The sequence below is a fragment of the Dendrobates tinctorius genome, unplaced genomic scaffold (genome assembly GCF_039654945.1).
Source record: "Dendrobates tinctorius isolate UK_male_01 unplaced genomic scaffold, ASM3965494v1 ptg000035l, whole genome shotgun sequence".
Taxonomy (NCBI): Eukaryota; Metazoa; Chordata; class Amphibia; order Anura; family Dendrobatidae; genus Dendrobates; species Dendrobates tinctorius.
The window spans coordinates 68163919-68191914 of NW_027361703.1; the positions used below are offsets into that span (position 1 = coordinate 68163919).

Here is a 27996-nt window from a genome sequence, read left to right on the forward strand (position 1 = left end):
TTCCTGGTGTTTGATCATTCCGTCTCCCAAAAATCAGAATAGAAAGCAATCAAAAAATGTCGTGCCTGAAAATGGTACCAATAAAAGCATCAGCTCGACCAGCAAAAAACAAGCCCGTATATGACTGTCGGCCGAAATATGGAAAAATTATAGCTCTCAAAATATGGTGATGCAAACAATTGTTTTTGCAATGAACAGCGTCTTTTAGTGCGTGACAGCAGCTAAACATAAAAACCCTGTATAAATCTGGTATCGCTGTAATTGCACCGACCCAAGAATAAAGTCACTTAATCACTTATACTGCACGAGGAACGGCGTAATAAATAAAATCAAATCTTAACCTGCTGTTGATTTTTTTCATTCTGCCTCCCAAAGATCGCAGCAGGACTCGGCGCACATTTATCCTGCACTCTACGCTGAGTGCTTACGCCGGAGTTTCCGTGTTAATCTCTGAAACGTGATTCAGACGGAACCTCTGGCGGAAGATTTCATATAATGAAGCAGATGCAGGCACTGTGGACGCCATAGGAATTGTGATCTGGCGGTGTTAGTCTTTTTAGTCATACATAAAAGCGCAGTCCGCCAATTTTGTGCACCTTTGAAAAGAAGGACACCAGTGAACAGAGGCCAGACGTAGTCCAGCGTAATGCTGCCTCATTATAGTGAATGGACCCCTTGGGGGTTTCATCTGAATCACATTACTCAGAGATTTAGATGGAAACCCCAAAGTAAGTGCTCAGCTTAGAGCGCCGGATAAATGTGATCCCTAACGTTATGTAAAATAAAAGCTTAAATTCAATCCACAAAAAAAGCAAGTGCTCACTCAGGTCTGTCATCTGTTAACAGAAATATAGGGGGCTTCCACGTTACTGCTAGTACAAAGGCTCTGGAAAAGCGTTATGGCTCCTCACCCCCCTAAAAGAAATTCTGCACCCCCTCTCTTCTGAGCCCCAGTGTTTAAACCACACATAGTGTCCACATGTTAGGCATTTCTGTAGTGATGAGAGCCCGCCTAATTTACAGGTGCTTATCTCCAGAAGCACGGGCTGGGCATAACTTACTGGTGACTGAAATGTACTGGTCACTACAACGTACTGGTACATCCACTGCTGCTTGTTTCTGGAAAACATTATGGAGTCAAAATCATCATTACACCTGTAAATAAATTCCCAAAGCGGTGTAATTTCCAAACTGGGGTCACTTAAGGGAGGATTCTGCTTTTCTGGCATTTAGGTTCTCTTTATATGGTGTCCGTAAACTATTCTATAATAATTTGTTCCGAAGAGTCAAATAGCGCTCCTTCCCTTCCGAGTCTCACTGTGTGGCTAAGCAGTACTGTACAGCAGAAATTGTGTGACACATTTTGGCATCATTTTTACCCATTTCCCAATGTGAAAATATAAAATCTGAGGCTAAAACTATTTTTTGTGGTAAAAATGTAATTATTTTTTCCTCACTGCCCAAAAAATTCTGTGACGCACTTGTGGTGTCAATATGATCACTGCACCCCTAGATGAACTCATCGAGAGGTGTAGTTTGTAAAAAGGGATCAATTATGGAGGTTCCTGCTGTTCTGGCACCTCAGGGACTCTTCCAAAGGGACATAGCCCCCTCAAACCAGTTCAGCTAAATCTTCACTGTAATATGGTGCTCCTTCCCTTTTGAACTTTGCACTGTGCCTCAAAAGTAGTTTTTGACCACTTATGGTGTATTGATGTACTCAGGAGAAATTGCATAACAAATTGTACTGTTCGTTTTTTCCTGTTTCCCCTATTGAATATTGCAAACTTGGGGTCAAAGCGACCTTTTAGTGGAAAAAATGGTAATATTTAATTTACTCAGCCCAATTTTATACAAGTTTGTGAATCGCCTGAGGGTTAAACATACTCACTGCTCCCCTGGATGAATTCCTCGAGACATGTAGTTTACAAAATAAGATGACCTGTGGGGGTTTGTGCTGTTTTGGCATGTCAGGGGCACTTCAAATGTGACATGGTATCCGCTACCAAAATGGTGCTCATTCTCGTTCCAGCCCTACCATGCGCCCAAGCAGTCATATTTCAACAAATACGGGGTACCTGTGTACTTTGGGAAAATTGCACAACAAAGTTAAGCATCACTTTTCTCCTGTTACCATTGTGGAAATTTAAAAAAATGGGTCTGAAACAACATTTTTGTTGGGAAAATGTGTTTTTAATTTTCATGTCTCATCGTTATAAAATTCTGTGAAGTTCCAGAGGGTTCAAAGTGCTCCCCACACATCTAGATAAAGTTCTTGAGGGTCTAGTTTCCAAAATAGGGTCACTTGTGGGGGGTTTCTACTTTTTAGTCACCTCAGGGGCTCTCCAAACACGACATGGCATCGGCTATTAATTCATGCCAATTTTGTATTCCAAAAGTCCAATGGCGATCCTCCCCTTCCAAGCCCTGCCGTGCGCCCAAACAATAGTTTTCCTCCACATATGTGGTAGCGGCGTACTCAGGAAAATTCGCACAACAAATTTCGTGGTGCATTTTCTTCTGTTACCCTTGTGAAAATGGAAAATATGGCGCTAAAGTAACATTTTTGTGGGAAAAAGTTAAATGTTCATTTTTCCTTCCACATTCCATTAATTCTTGTGAAGCACCTAAAGGGTTAATAATCTTCTTGAATGTGGTTTTGTGCACCTTGCAGATTTATAACCTCATAAAGTGACAGTGATCAGAATTGTAAAAAATTGGCCCAGTCACGAAGGCAAAAACAAGCTGTGGCGCGAAATGGTTAAAGACAGTGTTGGGTACTTAAGAACTGTCTGATCAATTCTGGTAGCTGAAACAAAGTCTACACTTCAAGATGTAATTTCTCATCACTTTTTTCTGTTTTGCTGCCACTCCGATTTCTTATGAGTGTATTTTGTTTTATGTGCTATGAATTCATACACATAATCGTGCAATTTAATGGGGCCAGTCTGTATGGAGCAAAACCATGGGCTTTTCTGTGAAGACCCCCCAAAACAGTATAATTAACATTTCTGTGTTCTCATTGATTTCTTTCCGCATTTTTTTTTGGTGCATTTGAATTGGGTTGCAAAAAACAATTTCATGTACACTGAAAGCAAATCTTGTCTATGGAATTCGGTGCAGAAATGATAATAGCGGGATTGTATATCCAATAGAATGATTATGAATAGCGATGGATAAAATTTAACTTTTAATCAAGGTCTCATTAAAATCAAATGAACAAACAACACCCTTGTGATTGAACTCAAAAAAACAAAAAGAACCACAAAAAACACGAAGACACACAAAGTAAAAATACTCACAGGTGTTACCTGCCTTCAAATAGAGTATGGAGCCTCTAGTAATAAATAATTTTTGTAGTTGTCAAATAGAACCACAGTAATGAAGATATAATGCACCTGAAATGTGGTCATATAGTTACATTTACACCATCAGAAGTGATAACAACTGCCATGAAAAAATGGATTTGGGGACATATCCATAAATGCTTTATGTGAGGCAATAAATGGTTGTTCCCTTTATATCAATAACCATAGCACATGAGTATATATTTTCGTGCATACACAGTTCCTATAACAGACGCTACAAAATGTAACAGGAACATTCCATAAATAACATGAGGCCCATATATTATAAATGCAGCTTAAAATAGAGGCAGGAGTGAGGAAGGGGTATTACAACCAGGTCACACTGAAGGAACCATGCTACCTCACTCAATCAGTGAGCATTCCAGGTGACCATAAAAATTCAAGCACAATAATGCCGCATCTATTGCGGCTTTTTTAGATCTCACCCAATGTTGAATCCATTCCTTCCAATGCCCTTTATCATGACCGGGGAACAATAAGGGTCTATAAGGAATCAGTTGGAAAAGATAGGAGGGAACTCCTAATTCCTAGACCAAAAAAGAATGATGACCTTGTCCGTTTCATCACCAAATTTTCCAATGGGTCCGATCAAATCAGGTCCATTTTACAACAACATTGGCCAATTCTAAAGATGGATAATATTATCACCAAATTTGTCCCCACGAATCCCCAAATTACGTATAGGAGGGGCACTTCCTTACAGGACCGACTGGTCCACAGTCACTTCCAACCAAAAGAGACCAAAAACTTCCTATCTAATCAACTCAAAGGATGTTTTAAGTGTGGGAGATGTAAGGCCTGCACGTCCGTCACGCAGTCGAAGAACTTTGTAAGTAATGTGACTGGCATAACCCACTCTATACGTCAATTTATCAATTGCCGCATCCATCGCTATTCATAGGAATTCGGTGCAGAATCTACCCTGAAATCCACGTTGAATCTTCAAAGTTTGAACATATTTTACTACTTACCAATCCAACCGTGATGGACTATAAAATCTTTACAAAAGAAGAGAGATTTTCATTTTAAATGTATCTCAGTATTATTGAATACGGCATAATATTATCTATTTTATCTATATTACATATACTAAGGCTATGTGCACACGCTGCGGATTCACCTGCTGGTTTTTCCGCGTGGATCCGCAGGTAAAGTGAACTGCGGTTTTCCTGAAGTTTGGTCTGCGGTTTTGCCCTGTGGTTTCACACCTCCACTATGTTAAAGGTGTGAAACTGCTACGGAATCCACACAAACAGTTGACATGCTGCGGTTTGTAAACCGCAGCAAAACCGCGCAGAAAAAACCGCAGCGTGAGCACAGCGGATTTGAAATGCCATAGGCTAACATGCAGGGCTGTGGAGTCGGTAAGCCAAACCTGCGACTCCGACTCCTCAATTTCCCTTACACCGACTCCGACTCCACGACTCCGACTCCCACACATATTGCTTATATTTAAGTGAAAAATTTATTGTAGTACAATGTGAATCTCAGACATTTAATCATTTTTATGATCCAATAATCAAGATATTTAGATAGAACAGAATATATATTGGTGTACTACCCGGTTTTCATTCTTTTTGGTACAGATACGATATGGATAGAGCAGATTTCTAATCTGCTTTTGCTATTGAAAACATTATCTATGAGCTCAAAAACCTTTCAGGTGATGCAGTTTTTTAAAAAGATGATCAGCTTTTGCAGCTGAAAAACGTATCCTCAAAAAACACAGGAAAAACGCTGTGTGTGAATGTAGCCTTAGATCAGGAATATAACAGCCATTTATAGGACATTTCATAACTTTCCCAAACTCCTATGAAAAAATATTCAGCACATCCTGCATTGAATTACTGTACCCAATTTATTATATATTTTAGGAGTCGGAGTCGGTCCATTTTATACCGACTCCAACTCCGACTCCGACTCCACCAAAATGAGCACCGACTCCAACTCCACGACTCCGACTCCACAGCCCTGCTAACATGGTACTGTACCATGTCTGCGGAACTGCTGCGTTTCTGCAGGGCCAAAAACGCTGCGGGAACGCAGCAGGATCCGCAACGTGTGCACACAGCCTCAAAGGCATTGATTGGAAAAGTATGTTAGGCGAGTAGAAACCATCATTATAGCTATACAAAATTACAACATTATTATTACTGTATACCACATAATGTGTAGTCCAAATAAATGGCATGGATAAGTGACTTCAAGTTACACAGGCGGGCAATTTATCATACTCGGTATCCCAGTTTCCTGACCATAAAAGTTGCAATTTCTTGATCGGTCACATTGGTGAAAACATGTATTGCATTTGATGTGTGGGCAACCTCAGTGTAACACATTTACTTTCATTTAAGCCAGAAAATTGACTAAAGTTATATCTGAAATCTATTACAGTTTTGGGACATTCATTTTCTGGAACATGGACATCCCAGTGATCCACATTTTAGTGTTTTGTTTTTTTAAGACCAACAAAATGAATGCCAGTCTTGATAAAGTCCTATGATTAACTATTACATTTCTTTGTTAGATGTCGTGAAAAAATTCTCAGTAGTTCAAAAACATTTTTTACGCTCCTGTATCTAGATATTCCGGTTACAGACTTATTTTAGTGCTCAATGGGGTTGTTTTAGATTCTCTTACAGAATATGTTCAGTGTTGTTTGGAGAAGACATTTCTAGCTCCCCAGTTCTTATGACCGGCCTGGGCAAGTGATGAGAATGCTCTGCCGTGCACCACCAGCATTGAGCATGTGCGACCACCAGCATTGAGCATGTGCGACCACCAGCATTGAGCATGTGCGACCACCAGCATTGAGCATTTGCTTCCACCATCATTGAACACGTTAGGTTTTTGTTCTGAGCAAGTGAATTCCAGAGGATGTCATACCTAGTATGTAACGGCAATATCTAGAACAAGATGCATTAAAAAATAGAAAAAAATAATTCTTATTTTAAAGTGGGAATGTTTTATGTGATCTAACATAGAAATGTAATGTAATAATAGACTGTTTTTCATCACATTTGGATCAGAAATGCAAACATATAATTTGTCTTTTTTCAAGCGGAGAGAGAATTTGACCCAAATAAGCATTGTGGAGTGCTGGATCCTGAGACAAAGAAGCCGTGCACAAGATCCCTCACATGCAAGGTACATTTCCTATTAGTATACACAAGCCCTGTGTTTAAAGATTTAGATTTTAGATCACATCCATATTCTCTTAATACAAAATACATTCGACCTGCTGATTAAATGGACCATTTTAACATTTCTGTGGAATGCAAATATGGACTAAACTGAGGGCACTATGGTTTAATTTTCCACAAGCACTTGTTTTATTTTGTCAAAATGGAGGTCTGGTCAGGAGATGTGTTTTTAAGATGATTTTATTTTAATGATCAATTGATAGAAATATTGTAACTGGATCTACTAGATACTTGGATGGTGTTTGAGAGTACTGCAGCACTCTTGTTTAATCCCTTCCCGACCAGTGACACAGCGTATGCGTCATGAAAGTCGGTGCCAATCCAACCAACGACGCATATGCTGTGTCATGACTTGATAGCCCCCCTGCGGGTCACTGAAAGGTCACCCGACCCGCAGGTACAGGAGGCTTTGTGCTTCACCCCAGGGGGAGTGGCTTAGCTCCCCCCGTGGCTACGATTGCTCTGATTAGCTCTTTCACTTTTAACAGCCAATCAGAGCGATAGTAATATTTTATCAATGAAATTTGATGAAATATTACGATGCTGCAATAGCATCGGACACGGATGAAGACACACCGATCAACCGATCAGTACCCCCCCACACGACTGACGGGGGCGATTGGCCCCCGCCATCAACTAACCGGCTATCTGAAGCCTCCGTTACCATCTGCTCCTCTTGCCTCCGCTCCCCCCGCCTTCCAATCCCCCCCCCCTCCACCCCCCTGGTACCTCCTGAGTCCCCGTGTCGCTCCCGGTGTCCCGTCGTCCTGGATCATGGGCGCTGCCATCATCCAAAATGGCGGATGCATGTGCAGTGCGCCCGTCGAATCTGCAAAGCTGCAGACTCCATTCATTCATTTTGATCACTTTGATAGATCCTATCAAAGTGATCAAAATAAAAAAAAATAGTAAATCACCCCCCCCTATCACCACCATAGGTAGGGACAAATAATAAAATAAAGAAAATATTTTTATTTTTCCATTAGGGTTAGAATTAGGGTTGGAATTAGGATTAGGGGTGTGTTGGGGTTAGGGTTGGGATTAGGGATGTGTTGGGGATAGGGTTGTGGTTAGGGTTTTGATTAGGGTTAGGGATGTGTTGGGGTTAACGTTGTTAGAATTGAGGGGTTTCCACTATTTAGGCATATCAGGGGGTCTCCAAACATGGCATGGCGCCACCATTGATTCCAACCAATTTTGCGTTCAAAAAGTCAAACTGTGCTCCCTCCCTTCTGAGCTCTGCCGTGCACCCAAACAGTGGTTATCCCCAACATATGGGGTATCAGCGTACCCAGGACAAACTGGACAACAACTTCTGGGGTCCAATTTCTCCTGTTACCCTTGTGAAAATAAAAAATTGCAGGCTAAACTATAATTTCTCGGTCGCCTTATTGGGGGACACAGAGACCATGGGTGTATGCTGCTGCCACTAGGAGGCTGACACTATGCACAAAAAAAGTTAGCTCCTCCTCCGCAGTGTACACCCCACCGACCGGCAGGGAATTCCTCAGTTTAGCTTAGTGTCAGTAGGAGGTGGACACGGGTCTTTCATTAGACCCTTATCTACCTCAGTGTGCGTCGTTCCTTTTCAGGTTTCCGGAGGGATACAGTGTGAAGAGTCACAACTGTACTCCCACAAAGAGACTGAGTACGGCGTGTACTGCCACCCCGTATCCTCATAGCTCTCCGTGCGGACCAGAAGCTCGGCGCAGATGCGGGCCAGCGACGGATGGTCCTTGCCAAACGCCTCCCACCCACTCGCCCACCAGAGCTTGTCGGTCGGAAGAGGCGCAGAGACGGGAAAGATTAACAGACAGCGTTGGATAAAGAAGGTACCTTTATTGGAGCAGAGGCGCGGCGCACGGAGCAAACCACCGCAAGGATACATTGGAGCGGCACCAAGGCAGCGCTGCAGGATGCGGCCCGCGCCTTCGATGGTCGCCGCATTTCACCTAGGCCCCGACTGCGGTGCGGGCCTTGTCTCCCCCCCCGCCTGTATTCATCGGGGGATTCATCTTCCGGCGCGGTTCTGGCGGCATCTTCCTTGTGTGTGGCCGCTGCAGCGTTGCGGCACTTCCGCGCCGCCCATTGCTGACAGGCGGCCGCCGTCTCTAATTTAGACCCCGGCTTCATTTTAGGCCTTCGCTCCCGTCGCGGCCACGCCCCCCGCCCACTTATACGCCGGCTGCGCTCCCGCCCGTTCCTAGGCCCTCCCACCGCCTCTCTTGGCCTGTGGCTGGGTGCGGTTTCCTTTAGTTCAGTTGGCTAACTCCGCCCTTCTTCTTGGCCCTCCTGAACCGCGTTTTTTCCTCCACCTCAGGCTGCCGCCATCTTTGCAGCCTGTCAGCCGGACACGATAGACAGATGTCAGCTATCCCCTGCTGGGGTCCTGCAATTCTCACAAGCCTGGTACAGTGCTTTGTGGACACCGGACCATGAGTAGTTCTGCAACTGCAGACTGACACCCTCCTCTGCCTTTCTGTCCCCCAACCTTCCGGCTTTTCTTCAGGGTCCTTCTGTTCCATCTTTATGTCTAACTCTAAGTCTGAGCGTAGCCGGCCGCCGGCCCCCACGGGCACTCTAGTCCAGTTCGTCGCATGCCCCTCTTGCAATCGCAAACTTCCCTGACCCCGTTCAGGAGCCATCTATTGTGCCACGTGAAAGCGAATGACCCATCCCTGGCTGGGCCTCGTCTCTTTCACAATCTGTGGCAGACCTCACCAGAGTGTCTCAGTCCCTAGTGGCCGTTCTTGATAGGTTGCCCCTGGACACTTCTGCAGGGTCCAGCAGGTCGCAAGACATTCCATCTGAGCCAGCCAGTAGAAGCCGCAAAAGACCCAGGCAGGATCTCCGGCCGGAATCCTCTCCTGGCCTCTCATCCCCACATAGTCCTTCCCAGCAGTCGCCCTTCGGTGCCTCCTCACCCGCGTCAGGTGAAGCGTTTTTAGAGCTGGATTCGGACCAGGACGCGGACATGAAGGTTACAGTACAGAACCTCATTGCTGCGGTTCACCACACCTTCGAAATCTCAGACTCCCCTGCGAAATCCTCAGATCAGGAGGTTTCGTTCAGACGGGCAGAAACACCTTCCAGGGTCTTCGCCTCCCACTCTGAGTTTGGCAAGACTCTTACCAGGGAAAGAGAAAATCCGACCAGGCGCTTTCAAAGAGGGAAGCGCCTCGGCGTGCTGTATCCGTTTGCCAAAGAGCTCACCGATAACTGGTCTGCTTCCCCCTCGGTAGACGCACCCGTGTCCAGACTTTCTAACAACACGGTCCTCCCGATTTCAGGTGTGACGTCGTTACAAGATTCTAATGATAGAATTCTAGAATCTTTAGCAAAGTCAGCATTTGAAGTGGCTGCAGCGGTGCTAAGCCCAGCCTTCACTTCACTTGGGTAGCGAAGGCCATAGCCACTTGGGCAGAGGATCTCCGCAAGGGCATCCTAGATAAGGCCCAACCAGGGCATTTGGCTGATCAGGCCAACCAGATCTCCCATGCAGGGGATTATCTACTCTCTGCCTCCTTGGATGCCGCGTCCTGCGCAGTTCAGGTGTCAAGCAACATGGGGGCAGTCCGACGTACAATTTGGCTCAAAGCTTGGCAGGCGGATTTCTCTTCAAGAAAGTCCCTTTCCAATCTGCCTTTTCAGGGAGCGCGGCTCTTCGGATCCCAGCTGGACCAGATTATTAAGGACGCCACTGGGGGCACGAGTTCCCTCCTCCCTCAGTCCAAGCCTCCTTTTCTTCAGAGACGTCTGGCTTGCCTCAGTAGAGGACACTTGGGTCAGGGAAGTTGTATCATCAGGATACAAGATAGACTTAGTTTCTTGTCCCCGGGATCGTTTTTTCGAGTCCCGACCTCCAAAGGATCCTGCCTTAGTTCTGGGGTTCTTTGCGTCCATCGCTTTTCTCCTCAATTCCGGAGTGATTGTGCCCGTTCCCGAATCAGAACGTTTCACAGGATTTTATTCAAACCTGTTTGTGGTACCGAAAGAAGGCGGGACAGTTCGCCCATCTTGGGCCTCAAGTTACTCAACTAGAGAGTCCGACTGCGTCACTTCCGAATGGAGTCTCTTCGGTTGGTAATCGCTTCCATGGAGATGCAGGAGTTCATGTGTTCAATAGACATTCAAGATGCCTATCTACATCTTCCCATATTCTCCGGGCATCAGAAGTTCCTGCGTTGTGCGATTCGCCAGGAACATTACCAGTTCGTTGCACTGCCGTTCGGTCTCGCCACCGCACCCAGAGTATTTACAAAGATCATGGCGGCGTTGATGGCCTTGTTGAGAATCAGAGGTCTCCTTCTCTTTCCGTACCTCGACGACATTCTGATCAAAGCTCCATCCTTTCATCAAGCTCGCCAAAGTCTTACCATCGTCCTCGACACCCTGTCCAATTTCGGGTGGCTCGTCTACAGGAAGAAGCCCTGTCTTGTCCCGACACAACGTCTTGTGTTTCTGGGTCTATTGTTCGACACTCGGCGATCGAGGGTTTTTCTCCCACAAGAAAAAATTGGCTCTCTGCAGCGGAATGTACGATTGTTGCAGATCATACGACTTCCATCTCTCCGAACAAGCATGAAAGTCCTGGGAAATATGGTGGCGGCAATAAAGGCGGTTCCCTTTGCCCAGTTTCACTCCAGACCTCTCCAACACGTCATCCTGTCTCGGGGGAACAGGTCTGTCCTTTCCCTGGATCACCCATTTCGACTTTCATACCGGGTCAAGCGGTCACTCAACTGGTGGTTGACGTCACCTCTCATCCTCTTGGGTCGGTCTTTTCTTCCCATTCACTGGCAGATTGTAACAACGGATGCCAGCCTCCTCGGCTGGGGTGCAGTGTTCTGCAATCACACTGTTCAAGGTCGATGGTCGACTCAGGAATCAGCTCTGTCGATCAACGTCCTAGAGATACGAGCGATCCATCTGGCTCCCGTCCACTGGGAGAGGCTCCTCAGGGGCCTGCCTGTCCGGATTCAGACAGACAATGCCACAGCGGTGGCATATGTCAACCGCCAAGGAGGGACACGAAGTGTCTCAGCCCTGGCAGAAGTGTCCAAGATTATTCATTGGGCAGAGATTTCCGTTCCGACAATTTCCGCGGTACACATTCCCGGTGTAGACAACTGGGCCGCCGATTTTCTCAGCCGCGAGGGTCTCACGGCGGGAGATTGGTCCCTACATCCGGAGGTGTTTCATCTGCTTTGCCGTCGATGGGGAACCCCGGATGTAGACCTGCTGGCGTCTCGCCTCAACAGGAAAGTCCCACAGTTTGGTTCCAGGTCTCGAGACCCTCTGGCAGTGGGCGCCGACGCTCTGGCCGTTCCTTGGTCACAGTTTGAACTCCCTATCTGTTCCCTCCCCTGCCTCTTCTTCCCAAGCTGTTGAAGATCAAAGCAGAAGGAATTCCAGTCATTTTCATCGCAGAATTGGCCCAGAAGGTCTTGGTTCGTGGACATTGTCAACCTTCTTGCGGATGCCCCCTGGAAGCTTCCAGACAGGGCAGATCTGCTGTCTCAAGGCACGATTTGCCACCCCAATCCTCGGCCGCTCACTTTAATGGCGTGGCTGTTGAGACCAAGGTTTTGAAACGGGCAGGATTCTCCGATCAAGTAATTCATACCATGATCCGAGCCAGAAAGCCATCATCTTCCAAAGTTTATTACTATACTTGGAAGACCTATTTCACTTGGTGTAAGGCCAATGTCATCGCGCCCAGGTGTTTTTCGCTCCCTTCTGTTCTGGCGTTTCTTCAGGCAGGGCTGGATGCTGGGCTTGCCCTCAGTTCTTTGAAGGGTCAAGTTTCGGCGCTGTTCATTTTATTTCAGAGGACGGCCTCCCGCCCTCAGGTCAAAATCTTTCTTCAGGGCATGGCTCACACGGCTCCTCCGTACCGAGCGCCCGTGGATCCATGGGATCTTAATCTGGTTCTTAAGGTTCTGCAAGGTCCTCCTTTTGAACCTCTCAGGGATGTTTCCCTTTCTCTCCTTTCTTGGAAGGTAGCTTTTCTGGTGGCCATCACTTCCATCCGGCGCCTGTCGGAATTGGCGGCTTTCTTGCCGCTCTCCTTATTTGGTACTTCACCAGGATGAGGTACTTCTGCGGCTTCCGCCCTCTTTCCTTCCGAAGGTGGTGTCCTCTTTTCACCTCAATGAGGATATTGTTCTGCCGTCCGTCCTTCTGTCCGAGTCCAACTCATCCTCGGGAGCGGTCCTTGAACAAGCTGGATCTGGTCAGAGCGATGAGAGTCTATCTAGCTAGGATGACTTCCTTGCGAAAGACAGTCTTTTCATCATTCCAGATGGGGCGCGGAAAGGTCATCCAGCTTCAAAGGCCACTATTGCTCGCTGGATCAGATCGGCAATTTTGGAGGCCTACCGGGTTAAGCATTGAGTGGCTCCTCCAGGGATCACAGCGCACTCTACCCGGGCAGTGGGTGCCTCCTAGGCGGTACGCCACAGAGCTTCCGCGCTGCAGCTTTGCAAAGCTGCAACCTTGTCTTCGGTTCACATGTTTGTGAAATTCTACTAAGTCCACACCTACTCTTCGGCGGATGCCAGCCTAGGTAGAAGGATTCTGCAGGCTGCGGTGGTGAGTCCGCTGGCCTGATGGAAGTTTGTTTTCCCACCCCAGGGACTGATTTGGGACGTCCCATGGTCTCTGTGTCCCCCAATAAGGCGACCGAGAAAACAGGATTTTTGGGTTGCTTACCGTAAAATCTGTTTCTCGTAGCCTTCATTGGGGGACACAGCACCCTCCCATGTTCTACAACTCCTGTTCTTGCTTTGGTTGATTGGTTACACTTGAGTTTTGTTCTGTTTTCAATCTATTCTGTTACTTCTCCTACTGCTTTCTCACTAACTGAGGAATTCCCTGCCGGTCGGTGGGGTGTACACTGCGGAGGAGGAGCTAACTTTTTTTGTGTATAGTGTCAGCCTCCTAGTGGCAGCAGCATACACCCATGGTCTCTGTGTCCCCCAATGAAGGCTACGAGAAACAGATTTTACGGTAAGCAACCCAAAAATCCTGTTTTTTTGAGGGAAAAAAAGATTTATTTTCACGGCTCCGCGTTATAAACTTCTGTGAAGCACTTGGGGGTTCAAAGTGCTCACCACACATCTAGATAAGTTCCTTTTGGGGGTCTAGTTTCCAAAATGGGGTCATTGTGGGGGGTTTCTACTGTTTAGGCACATCAGGGACTCTGCAAACGTAACATGACGCCCGCAGACCATTCCATCAAAGTCGGCATTTCAAAACGTCCCTCCTTCCTTTCCAAACCCCGACGTGTGCCCAAACAGTGGTTTCCCCCCACATATGGGGTACCAGCGTACTCAGGACAAACTGGACAACAACTTTTGGGATCCAATCTCTTCTGTTACCCTTGTACAAATAAAAAATTGCGGGCTAAAATATCATTTTTTGAGGAAAAAAAATGATTTTTTATTTTCACGGCTCTGTGTTATAAACTTCTGTGAAGCACTTGGGGGTTCAAAGTGTTCACCACACATCTAGATAAGTTCCTTGGGGGATCTAGTTTCCAAAATGGGTCACTTGTGGGGGAGCTCCCATGTTGAGGCACACAGGGGCTCTCCATACGCGACATGGTGTCCGCTAACGATTGGCGCTAATTTTCCATTCAAAAAGTCAAATGGCGCTCCTTCCCTTCAGGGCCCTGCCGTGCGCCCAAACAGTGGTTTATGACCACATATGAGGTATCAGTCTGTTCAGGAGAAATTGCCCAACAAATGTTAGGATCCATTTTATCCTGTTGCCCATGTGAAAATGAAAAAATTGAGGCTAAAAGAAAATTTTTGTGGAAAAAAAAAGTACTTTTTCATTTTTACGGATCAATTTGTGGAGCACCTGAGGGTTCAAAGTGCTCACTATGCATCTAAATAAGTTCCACGAGGGGTCTAGTTTCCACAATGGGGTCACTTGTGGGGGTGCTCCAATGTTTAGGCACACAGGGGCTCTCCAAACGCAACATGGTATCCGCTAACGATTGGAGCTAATTTTCCATTCAAAAAGTCAAATGGCGCTCCTTCCCTTCCGGGCCCTACCGTGTTCCTAAATAGTGGTTTATGACCACATATAAGGTATCTATGTACTCAGGAGAAATTGCCCAAGAAATTTTAGGATCCATTTTATCCTGTTGCCCATGTGAAAATGAAAAAATTGATGCTAATAGAAAGTTTTTGTTGGAAAAATTAAAATGTCCATTTTTTCCTTCCACGTTGCTTTAGTTCCTGTGAAGCACCTGAAGGGTTAATCTTCAATGTAGTTTTCAGTAGCTTGAGGGGTGCAGTTTTTAGAATGGTGTCACTTTTGGTATTTTCTGCCAACCCCTCAAAGTGACTTCAAATGTGAGGAGGTCCCTAAAAAAAATGGTTTTGTAAATTTTGTTGTAAAAATGAGAAATCACTGGTCAACTTTCAACCCTTATTTTTTTCACAAATAAACGCAAAAATTATTGACCTAAATTTACCACTAACATGAAGCCCAATATGTCACGAAAAAACACTCCGAATCGCTAAGATCCGTTGAAGCGTTCCAGAGTTATTACGTCATAAAGGGACACTGGTCAGAATTGCAAATAATGACCTGGTCATTAAGGTCAAAATAGGTTGGTCATGAAGGGGTTAAGTGTATCCTATGTGCAAAGGATCGCTAAGGTGGAACATTTGGCCATCTTATGGACACACTTCATGTATAAATGTCACATTTTAGCTATTTCGGATTCATAGCACACCTAAAATTACAGTGGCTTGTGAAACTATTCACCCCCTTGGGTTTTTAACTATTTTGTTAGATAACAACCTGTATTTAATATTTTTGTAATCTGATTTGTGTGTGATACATCAGCACTAAATAGTCTAAGTTAAATATATATAGTTACATAGGTTGAAAAAAACTGCGTCCATCAATTTGAACCTTTCTCCAAGTTGGAGAAGTGAGAAAATATAGGCATAAATTAAATTTTGTGGGATCAAATAACTAAAAATTGGCATGTGCACATGTATTCACCATATTTGTGATGAAGCTCCTAAAAATTTCTGGTGCAAGCAAAGACCTTCATAAGTCATATGCTTAGTGAAAGAAAGTCCGCCTGTGTGCAATCTAAGGGTACGTGCACACGCTGCGGATTGCTGTGCGGATTTGGCCGCACGGATTTTGTAAAATCCGCAGGTAAATCTGCAGGTCAAAAGACCTGCGGATTGATCTGCGGTTTTGCCCTGCGGGTTTTCATCTCCTCAATGGAGGAGATGGCAAACCGCAGCAGAATCCGCAGAAAGAATTGACATGTCAATTCTTTCTGCGGTTTCAAAACCGCAGAAAAACCGCGCGGAAAAATCCGCACCGTCTGCACTGCGGTTTTTTATTCCCATAGGGAATAATGGTACTGAACACCGCTGCAAAAACTGGTGTGGACCCGCAGCGGTTTTGGCCGCTGCGGGTCCACACCAGTTTTTGCAGCGGTGTTCAGTACCATTATTCCCTATGGGAATAAAAAAACGCAGCAGAATCCGCAGCGTGTGCACACACCCTAAGTGTCTCAGTGTCAGTATATACACACTTTTTCTGAAAGGCCACAGAGGCTGCAACACCGTTAAGCAAGAGGCACCACCAACCAAACACCACCATGAAGACCATGGAGATCTCAACAACTTTGTCCCTGACTAGTTTGAGAAGTACAAGTCAGGGTTTGATTATAAAAAAAAATAAAAATATCCCAATCTGTGATGATCCACCTGCGCACTACTTTATTAAATCTATTATTACCAAATGTAAAGAATATGGTACCAAAACAAACCTGCCAAGAGAGGGTCGTCCACCAAATCTCTCAGCCTGGGTAAGGTGGGAATTAATCAGAGCGCATGCGCAGAGACCAATGGTAACCCTGAAGGAGCTGCACAGTTCCCAAGCAGAGACTGGAGTTATCTGTCCATAGAACCACAATAAGCCATACACTCCATAGTGGTGGCCTTTACTTAAAGACAAAAATTGTAAGGCTCGTTTTGAGTTTGCCAAAAACTTGTGGGAGACTCCTCAAATGTATGGCGGAAGGTGCTGTGGTCAGATGAGACCAGAACTTATTGGCCACCATGGTAAACATTATGTCCAAGAGCCAAACCAACAAAACTCATAGCCCCAAGAACACCATCCCCACAGTGAAACCTGATGGTAGCAGCATCATGCCGTGGGGTTTTCCATTAGCATGGACATGGGAAATAGATGGAGTGAAATACAGGGATATTGTTGAGCAAAACCTATTTGTCAGTGATTTGAGACTGGGACGGAGGTTCACCTTCCAACAAAAAAATGACCCAAAGCATACTGCTAAAGCAACACTAGAGTGGTTTAAGGGGAAACATGTAAATGTTTTGGCGTGCTCTAGTCAAAGCCCAGACCTTAATCCAATTGAGAATCTGTGGGCAGACTTGAAGGTTGCTGTTCACCAGAGGAAACCATCTAACTTGAAGGAGCTGGAGCAGTTTTGCCTTGGGGAAACGGCAAAAATCCCACTGACAAGATATGGAAATCTCATAGAGACATATCCAAAGCGTCTTGCAGCTGTAATTGCTGCAAAAGGAGGCTTTACAAAGCATTGACTTTAGGGGATGAATAGTTATGCACACTGAAGTTTTTTGTCCTGTTTTGTTGTTTGCTTCACAATAAAAACAAAAACAAATGTTTGCAGTTGTAGGCAAGTTCTTTACATGACCTGATGCAAACTCTAAAAAAACAAACAAACAATGAAATTCCAGGTTGTGAGGTAGCAAAACACATAAATGACATTGGGGTGTATACATTTGCAAGCCACTGTAATATCTGTTAACTGGGTGTAGGAGCTGATTAGAGTGCCATTTAGCCTAGAGCATGTATTATGTTCTCTGTTCACAGGTACTCTTTAAAGTGGTTGTTTCATAAAGAAAACCTTTTCCTTCAAAAACTGGGTCCTGCAATCCATAGTGATACCCGCTTCAGAGTAGAGACTGTGCACACTTTGAGACATTTCTGCTGCAAATCCTGAAGTGTTGTCAGGAAAATGCAGTATAAAATATGCACGTTTTTGTCACATTTTTACCTAATTTATTAGATCAGGTGAAAAACACTGAAAAAATTGACATGCTGCAGATTAGAAGCTGCTTCAAATCTGCAAGAAAAAAACATAAGCAACATGTTCACAAGACCTCTGTAACCTTACATTGCTGGCACTAGAAAATTGTTTAGTTTTGTGGCAAAATTATGCAGAAACAGCCGACAAAATGCAGCAAACGATTAATGAGTGCACATAGCTGTAACATATGCCCTTTACACGTCATTAAAGGGATGTTCCCATGCAGTGCTTTTGCTGCATTTTTTAAGCAAATAAAAAGCCGCCGTACCAAAACTGAGATTTCAGGAATCTCATTCACACTTTTTTTTTTTTTTTTTTTCCCCCGGACTGCATTTGAGAGCTGCAGCATTTTTTTTAAATCTGTGCATGTCAGTTCTTTCACTGTTTTTGCAGCATTTTTTCACTAATAGAAAGCAACGAGAGTGCAACAAATGTAACAAACTTTTTTTGCTGCCTTTTTTGCCACCTTTTTGAAGTGTTTTTGGTGAATTAAACTAATTTTATTAAATAGGTACTGTAGACAAATCACACATGTAAGGCTAGTTTCACACTAGCGTTTATGAGCGCAGCGATGGCCTGCGCACAGCCGCCGCTAAGCCCCGCCCCTGCCGCGCCCCCGCCGGTAGCTCCGCCCACCGGCGCATGATGCTGCATGCGCCCTGCGTCCCCTATCTTTATCACAGGGGCGCAGGCCGTGCGCAGTATGCGTTTGGCGGCGCATGCGTCCTTTTGACGGTGCGCCGACCTGCGCCAAACGCAACCTGCTGCAGTTTGGTTGCGTCGGCGCACCGTCAAAAAGGCGCATGCGCCGCCAAATGCATACTGCGCACGGCCTGCGCCCCCTGTGATAAAGATAGGGGACGCAGGGCGCATGCAGCGTCATGCGCCGGTGGGCGGAGCTACCGGCGGGGACGCGGCAGGGGGCGGGGCTTAGCGGCGGCCGTGCGCAGGCCGTCGCTGCGCTCATAAACGCTAGAGTGAAACTAGCCTAATCTGCTCCCAAAAAATCGTGCAAAATGAACTATGTACAAAAGGATGCAAGAAAGCAGATTTTGACTGCAGGAAGAAACTGAGCAAAAACGCTTCAGGTCATGATAGCAGAAGCGTTTGCTGCATTTTTATCACCTTTTTCCACACCGTTTTATCAGAAAAACTGAAGCGAACAATATTCCTGTAGTCTCATGTAAACGCTGCTAATTTTTTCCTTGCAGATTTAAATCAGTTTCTAATCTGCATCATGTCCATTCTTTCAGCGTTTTTCATCCATTCCATTGCATGGTTAAAAAAAAAGTAAACATATTTTTATGTTGCATTTTTTCTGCCAAGAGACAGGTTTTTTGGTGCTGAAATGTCTGCCTCAAATACTTAACGTGTGCACATACCCTTAAACAAGCATAGTTTTTATTCACGTTTTTATCCAATTATTTAGTTGATTGGCTTATTTGACATCTTGTGTGTTGAGAGTTGATTGCAACCTTTCTGTGGTGTCAATATTTTTGTGCGTAATCCATTTCTAAATGTAGCTAGCCCAATATGGACTGTATATGTATTTCTCTTTGCTTATTAGACGCACACGCTTAACCACAGACGAGCAGTTCCAGGTCGTAAGAAACCATTTGACATTCTCCTAGCTGAACACAAGGCTCGATCAAGGGATAAAGAAATAATAAAAGACAAAGATCATCCACAAAATGCACGAGACTCGCATCAAAACCAGCCTGCACCAGCGCAAGAACAGTCATTGGGGTCTTCTGCCAGCTCTGCTCCAGAACCAAAAGTGGCATCCCCTGCAAAAGCACGACCTCCCAATTCTGTCCTACCTAGGTGAGCTAAAGTGATTAGTTTTACACTTTAATTTCATTCTCAACATCTGTGCATTATTGCCATCATGTTTTTTTTGGACTATTATTACACCAGATAATGATTTTTTAAAGGGAATCTGTCTTCAAGTTTTATGCTATGTAATCTGAAAGTCGCTTCTTATATGTAGCTGAGACCCTGATTCCAGTGATGTGTCACTTACTAGACTGTATCTTGTTGTTTCAATAAAATCAGTGTTTTATCAGCAGGATATTATCACTACAGGCCTAGATGCCTCGTAACGCTTAGTCAACTGCTCTGTGGAACCCCACCCCTGATTAGCAGCTTTCTGTCAATTTACAGTATACACAGAAAGCTGCCAATTAGTGAGGTGGGCAGGGTTATACAGGGCTCAGTATTTGAGCTCAGCTATCTCTGTAGCACAGAAAACTGTGGTTGTATCAAAATGACAGCCTGCAGACCAGCAAAGTGACACATCACTGGAACCAGAGTCTGTCCCTACATAATGCTGCTTTACAATTACTTAACAAAAACCTGGTGACAGATTCCCTTTAACTGTTGTGTATCTTCAATGTCTTACATCTCTTGCGAATGACCATTTTGGGGATTTTTATTTTGAAAATGTTATATCTAAATATAGTTGAGCGACTTTGGTCGGATCGGGTTTCGTGAAACCCGAATGAAGCAAAGTATGAGTCGAATGAAACTGGTCCGACTACGGCAAAAAAAAAGTCTGAGTTTCATCCGAAACCCGACCCAAATGCAAATCAATGGGGAATAAAAGTTGGCATTGAGTGGATGAATGTCATCCGCTCAATGCCGACTTTTATTTCCCATTGATTGGGGTCGGGTTTCGGACGAAACTCCGACTTTTTTTTTGCCCTAGTCGGACCAGTTTCATCCGACTCAAATTTTGTTTCATTCGGGTTTCACGAAACCCGATCCGACCAAAGACGCTCAACTCTAGTTGTGGCTAACTACTGCTAATGTTTTATATCATTTTATTATTTTAGGCCATCTTCTGCAAATGGCATAAACAGCTCAAGTTCATCAAACCACAGTGCTTTTGTGCCAGAGCCCACTGCAAATCCTGTGGCAGGGGATCTAGCTAGTCGGCTTTCGAGTGATGAAGGGGAAATTGAAGGTGTTGAAGAGACAGAGAAATTAGACTGTTATTACTCTGGACATCATCCTAAACCTCTAGCGGTATGTAATCTATATTTATATGTAGAATTAACCTAGTCTCCAGATTAGAGATGTTTTATTACTGCTACTAATTTAATTATTTTTAAAGGGAACCTGTAATGTCAAATAACACTATTAACCTGCAGATATATGGTTAAAGGGAACCTGTCACCAAATTTTTGGCTTATAAACCCTGCCCATCCTCTTTAAGATTATAAGAATGGGGCTCCTGCAACCGCTTTATATCCTCAGACGTTCCCCTGTATACCTCAGAAAGTGTTTTATACTTGGCCCTCGCTGTATGTAAATTACACGGTCCGAAGAGCGACTCCAGATTGTGATCAGCACCACCTTGGTCGCTTCCAATGCCCCTCCTCTGTTTTCCAAAATTTCTATACAGTTACCATTGGACAGCATAGCAGGTCATACGGATACTTCATAGGACATTTTCTTACTCGTTTGGTGTGTTGTGTGACAAAACAGGATACAGGAACAGGGTGATGCTGTCATTTGCAGATCTATATGTAATCAACCAGTCCTTTGCATGGGGCTGGCACCACTAATGTAATGTAAAGTCCCGGCCTATTTTACTGCACCTCTCTGTCATTGAAAGTGGTTTGCCCCTGTGTTAGGAGAATGTTTGTAGGCTTCACCGGAGCGGAGCATGAAAGATTGACGTGAAAGTCTGTTACATGTAAAAACGAAAGATGTGCTCGATCTTGTTTTATATTTAATAAATTGTATAATTTCAGTCTGTTTAACTATATATTGCTGGAAGTAGCACAATAAGCATGCACCTAGGAAGGGGAAGTCTTATTTACTGTGAAAAGTTTGCTTGGCACAATCCAACTTCAAACCAAACCCTTGAAAATGGTTATTTAGAAATCTGCCTGTTCCATCATATGTCGTTCATGGGGTTTACCTTATTGAGCTCCGCATGTATCATGTTTGGACAGTTTTACACATCAGTGACATTGTTTATCTTTAACTTTTAGTTTTGCTCGTTTGGAAGCCGTTTGATGGGAAGAGGGTACTATGTGTTTGATCGGCGGTGGGACCGGTTTCGGTTTGCATTAAATTCCATGGTGGAGAAACACTTGAATTCACAAATGTGGAAGTAAGTTTTAAGATCTTGTGTATTGTGATAAGTTTCCAATGTAATTTATAAATAGAAATATTTGGCCAAAATGTGATCAATATACACTGCTAATATAACTTAAAGGCAACATACAGTGGGTATGGAAAGTATTCAGACTCCTTTATGTTTTTCACTCTTTGTTTCATTCCAGCCATTTGGTAAATTTTAGTGTACACTCTGCACCCCATCTTGACTGAAAAAAAAACAAACACAGAAATGTAGACATTTTTGCAAATGCATTAAAAAAGAGAAACTGATCTATCACATGGTAATAAGTATTCAGACCCTTTTCTCAGTATTGAGTAGAAGCACCCTTTTGAGCTAGTACAGCCATGAGTCGTCTTGGCAAGGCAATGATGAGGTCAAGTTGCAGCCTGAAGAAATGCCTCTTGATACATATATCACTGAGTTACCTGGTAGTTCCTGTCAGAGAGGGGAACCGCAACATGAACTTGTATAATTTATTTGCTCTCTAACCTGACAGTTTGACATCGGGACTTGGAGCAGGAAGTAAATAGCCCTCCATGCTCTGCTGTAAACAGAAACCATGATGGCAATAGGTGGCAGTGGACTCCCTGCTCTTTTCCTCTGTGAAGAGGCTATTTGCAGTTACCACAGAGCACTGAGACTTGGTGAGCCGAGCTCGGAGACTTGGTGAGCCGAGCTCGGAGACTTGGTGAGCCGAGCTCGGAGACTTGGTGAGCCGAGCTCGGAGACTTGGTGAGCCGAGCTCGGAGACTTGGTGAGCCGAGCTCGGAGACTTGGTGAGCCGAGCTCGGAGACTTGGTGAGCCGAGCTCGGAGACTTGGTGAGCCGAGCTCGGAGACTTGGTGAGCCGAGCTCGGAGACTTGGTGAGCCGAGCTCGGAGACTTGGTGAGCCGAGCTCGGAGACTTGGTGAGCCGCGTGGCTTAGTGAGCAGAGCACGGAGACTTAGAAAGCAGAGAGGCTTCTTTCCTCCTGCCTAACCTGACAGATTGGGTGACCAGTTTAGTTATATTGTTCCTGCCTGAGATATATGTATCAAGTAGCATTTCTTCAGGCTGCAAACCAGCCCAATCTGTGCCTAGGAACTGCAGCTGGAAATGGATCACTTCGGCCATCTTGGATTACTTCTTGGCGAACGCCTTTAACATTCTAGGACAGTTTTCTGCCAGTGTAACAAGCGTGGCCATTTTTGACCCTATAGTGATTATCTCCCTAGACAAAAGTAATGTGATTTATTAATTAAAACATACTTTGTAATTAGTTTCTAATTATATTTCCATTTAGTGTTTTTTTTTTTTTTCTTATTTTGAAGGGGCACTCTGGGAATTATCTAGTGCCAGTGGCTGTGTTTTAATAATTCTGTCATAGATTTGGTGGTTCCTGGTCAGTCCTACGTTTATGAAGCGCACTTTGTGTAAAATTTGCTACAACGTATCAACATGTGAAGTTTGAAATACAACACATCTGGCTGCATTGTATCAAATATAGATCTACAGCAGCTTGACATTGTTTCTTTTATTTTACAATAAAAGCTTTGCTTTAAATATGATAAAACTAGATGGAGGCCTGATAGAGGGCGGTAATGTCACGATGGGGGCAGGCTTTGCAGCGTTGAGAATCTCTCCCCCCATGTGCTCATCCACCTATCCACTCTCTCTTTCCCCATGTGCTGACTTCTGTCTGTGCTCTCTTTGACCTGTCTACCCCATGTGCTATCCCCCTTGTTTGCCGTCTCTCTCCTTCTTGTGCTGTGTTTTCCCCTCATGTGCTGTCCCGTTTGAGCTGTGTCCCCCCTTGCGCTGTCTCTCTCACCCCTGTGTCTGACCATGTACAGAACATATCACAGCTCCTGGGCAGGGGAGGAAGCAAAAGACAATACTGACATTACAGCAGGAGATCACAGAGGATACATTTTGTGAGGTAAAATATTGTTTAAAAACAGTCAGTGAAATAGTTTACCTCACAAAATGAATCCTCTGTGATCCCCTGCTGTAAAGTCAGTATTGTCTTTTGCTTCCTCCCCTGCCCAGGAGATGATGTATGCTCTGTATAAAGTCAGACACAGACAATTTTTAAAAGTAACTTTCGTTCATGGCAAAACCCCTTTAATGTGACTGGGTTCCTCTGCCTGTAGACACGTTGCGTAATTCGCGCAGGCGCATGGAGACGGTGTTCCGCTGGTGGTACAGCGCAAGAAGTTGCGTGAGTGTGAGAGTGTATGTGGTGCGACGGTGTTTCGCTGGTGGTACCGCGCAATTGATTGGTACCAGCAGCAGTTTCCATATTGAGACACCCATCACTTGGGTGTCCCAATATGGCGGTCGGTGAACTTCCTCCGCTTGGAATTCTGGGATACGGTGACTTCTGGACAGAACAGGAAATGAAAACATTACAAGGCAATTATATAAATAGATGAAATTAAAGCATAGATATTTCTAGGGAAAAGATAGAAGACCAATTACATGTAATTTACACTATAGCTAGAAACTACAGAAACTCCATGTCTGCAAATGTTTGAAATTGTTTTATCCATACAGCCGACATTACTAGAAGTGGCATTACTGTTTAATGGTTGCTTTTTTCTTTCTTTTCCCAAGAAAAATTCCTCCAGCCGCAGATAGTCCTATGCCTTCTCCAGCATCGCACATCAACAGCCCTTTTCCTGCATCTGTTCTGCAGCCCTTCAGCAGTCCGAGTTCAGTATACCTGCCCTCCCCTCCCACCAACTCCAGAACCACCTCCTCATATATGTTATCAAATGCGTCCTATGTCTCCTCATCAGACTCAAATTCTGTTACGTCACATATCACTGCTTTCCCTCATGTCGCAACTACTCTAAATATTATGGACTCTACCTTCAAAGCCCCGTCTGCCGTTTCCCCTGTACCGACCACCAGTCCCTCACCATCACACAAGCCACCAAAATCCAAGCCTGGAAAATCGTCAAAAGCAAAAGACCTGTCTTCACGGAGCGACGAGCCTTCAAGTAACAAAAAGAAAAAGCCTCAGACGCCTTCTTCCACCTCTTTTTCTTCATTACCTTTACAGACGTCCTCCTCGTCTACGTTTTCAGGGTCCCACAAGAAAAACTGCATTTTGAACTCTAGTGCTACAGTTAACTCTTATCAGGCAACTTCTTCCTATAATAGCTTGTCTGTGCACAATACAAACAATGGAACAAGTCCAATCAGTGCCAAACTGGAATCGTCAGTAAGGACTTCTTTATCTGGTAGCTCAACGGACTCTATAAAACACATGAGCATGGTTGTTAGCAGTATTGACTCTAGCCTGTCAGTGTCTTCCCTGGTGCATCATCCGGGGGAGCACACTTTGGCTGTACACAATGCAGTGTCCTCTCTGCCTCTTCCCTTTGATAAATCCGAGGGGAAAAAGCGTAAAAACTCTAGTGCGAGCAGCAAGGCCTGTAAAATCACTAAAATGCCTGGTATGAACAGTGTTCACAAAAAGAGCACCACTAACCTTATATCTTCTGTGCCAGATACCCCAAATAGCTCCATGTCTCGTCAGGTAAGATAATGATCAAATATTGCAGGTGGGGCATGGCTTCTATTTGCAAACCTGAACTTTGTTCTATATTCACTCTCTTTCATATGATACATCTAGTTGCGGGGTGCTCTAAATTAGGGCTGGTGTACCAACTTCAATTAGAATCTTTGTATATTTTTTTAAATATCCTTTTGTATAACATCTGAAGAGTCATGAGGAATAATCTCTGTAGGCATGCTGCACATTCATTTCTGGCTTGCTCCATAAGAGAGGTTGGTAGCGTAGGCAAAATTATTTCTGTGGCAACAGATATTAGTTTACTAATTTGAAATGATTGTATACTGATCAAATTCTATGGCTCACTTTGCTATGAAGCCTGACTGCATCCTCTACTGCAGGGTTCCCCAACGCCAGTCCTCAAGGCCCACCAACAGATCATGTTTTCAGAATTTCCTTAGTATTGCTCAGGTGATAATTGCATCACCTGTGCAATACAAAGGAAATCCTGAAAACATGATCTGTTGGTGGGCCTTGAGGACTGGAGTTGGTGAACCCTGCTCTACTGCATCTAGAAGCCCTCATTCAAGACGCTGGTGATTTCTCATGCAGTTTTTACCATTTGTGTTTAGTCAGGGATTTTCACATATGAAAAAATGAATAAACAAATTGCAAAGCTTCTCCTATCCACCTCAATAGTAATCACGAGCTGCACACTGATGCCATCCGTGTCCTGTCCATGATTTTCATGTACCCTTAGGCTATGTGCACACAGTGCGGATTCTGCTGCGGATCCGCAGCAGAACTGCAGGTGATGTACAGTACCATTATAGCCTATGGAAAATTGAAACCGCAGTGCAGACGGTGCGGATTTTTCCGTGCGGTTTTTGCTGTGGTTTCAAATCCACAGAAAGAATTGACATGTCATTCTTTTCTGCGGATTCCGCTGCGGTTTGCCATCTCCTCCATTGTAGAGATGATAAACCGCAGGGCAAAACCACAGGCTAATCCGCAGATAAACCGCAGGTCTTTTGACCTGCGGATTTACCTACGGATTTTGCAAAATCCGCAGACCAATCCGCAGCGTGTGCACATAGCCATAGACTTTTATATAGGTGATATTCATCCTTAGAGGGATAGTGCCATCTCCAGGATCCTATCCCAATATGTAGTAGGTGTCATAATAATAATAGTAGCAAATACCTCCAATTAAAAAGCTATTATAGTTTCTCTGATTTCGTTAGGTCTCTTTCCTCATATGCAGGCAATGCAGGACCTTCAGTATACATGGTTACCACAACTAGCTAACTGTCATAATATCATTGGTCGTAACCATGGATGCCTAAGGTCCTGCAATGCCTGCACATGAGGAAAGAGACATAGCGAATCAGAAGAACTATACATTTCTAATTGGAGGTATTTTATAGTATTATTATTACACCTACTACATACTGGTATAGGATCTTGGAGCTGAGAATACCCCTTTAACATCAAAAAGCAGATGTCTCCATGATTTTTTTTCTGAACACGTGGTCTGCAAAAACACATGATATGTGATCATCTTCATATATTATGATATGTATGTGTTCTATCTGTGAAAACCACAGATAAAACATGTACTTCAAAAACAGACTTCTAAATGAGGCATTTGTTGTAAGAGTATTATTAATACAGGTAAGTACCCAGGTTATCAAAGTGTTTTACCTCCCCTTTTCCCAGATTTGATTGTGTAATCAACAGATTACATGAAAGCGAACCTGTCAGCAGTTTTGGCCGATATAAGATACGGCCATCACCTTTCAGGGCTTATTCTATAATGCTGTAGATAAGCCCTCGATCCGACCTGTAAGAGAAGGAAAAAAAACATTATTATACTAGCCTACAGAGGGTGTTCAGTTCCGAGGGGTGTCGCTCTTCTTGGTCCGGCACCTCCCATCTTCATGTGTTGTCGTCCTCCTGCTTGCTCCGTGTGGATGATGCGACCCTGCATCGTTCATTCAGTCTCCTTGGCATCGTGCTCCTGCGCAGGCGTACTTATCTGCCCTATTGAAGGCAGAGCAAAGTCCTGCAGTGTGCAGGTGCCGGGGCTCTTTGACCTTTTCCGCCACCTGCGCAATGCAGTACTTTGCTTTGCCCTCAACAGGGCTGAGCAGTACGCCTGTGCAGGAGCGCTATATGCTCGGGGAGCCTATGTGGATGATGCAGGGTCACGTCATCTACACGAAACAAGCAGGAGAGTGGCATCGCATGAAGATGGGAGGCGCCGGACCAGGACAAGCGACATCTGTAGAAAGTAATCTACATTTATTGCAAGCCTTAAAGAGATTGTCTGACAGAAAAAAACTTAAGCTTGCACAATTTTAAAATAAAAAATTAAAGGAAATCTCTCACCCCCCGGGACTTATACATCTCTGGCAAGAAGAGACCACTGCAAAATTTTCAGTTTGTCTGATTTTTCTCTTTATAGGTATGTCAAATGTAAAATGCTCTTTTATTCTATAAACTACTGACAACATGTCTTCGAATTTCCATGCACTAAATTTTATATTTATTTTAAGAAAATGAGAAATGGTCAAAATAACAAAAAAAAAGCAGTGCTTGCAGACCTCAATTAATGCTAAGAAAACAAGTTCATAATCATTTAGAAACATCAATACTAATGTTTTAA

The 27996-nt window shown here is 44.4% G+C and overlaps 1 protein-coding gene across 9 annotated transcripts in view; it reads left to right on the forward strand.

Moving 5' to 3' along the window:
• Nucleotides 1-27996, forward strand: part of ATXN7L1 (ataxin 7 like 1) — a 180944-nt gene that overhangs the window by 137955 nt on the left and 14993 nt on the right. For all 9 annotated transcript variants that reach the window (XM_073573597.1, XM_073573598.1, XM_073573595.1 and 6 more), the window contains 5 exons: nt 6430-6515; nt 19261-19517; nt 20528-20720; nt 21695-21816; nt 24422-25352. In XM_073573597.1, coding sequence (XP_073429698.1) covers nt 6430-6515; nt 19261-19517; nt 20528-20720; nt 21695-21816; nt 24422-25352 — 1589 coding nt within the window. The remainder of the gene's footprint in view (nt 1-6429; nt 6516-19260; nt 19518-20527; nt 20721-21694; nt 21817-24421; nt 25353-27996) is intronic.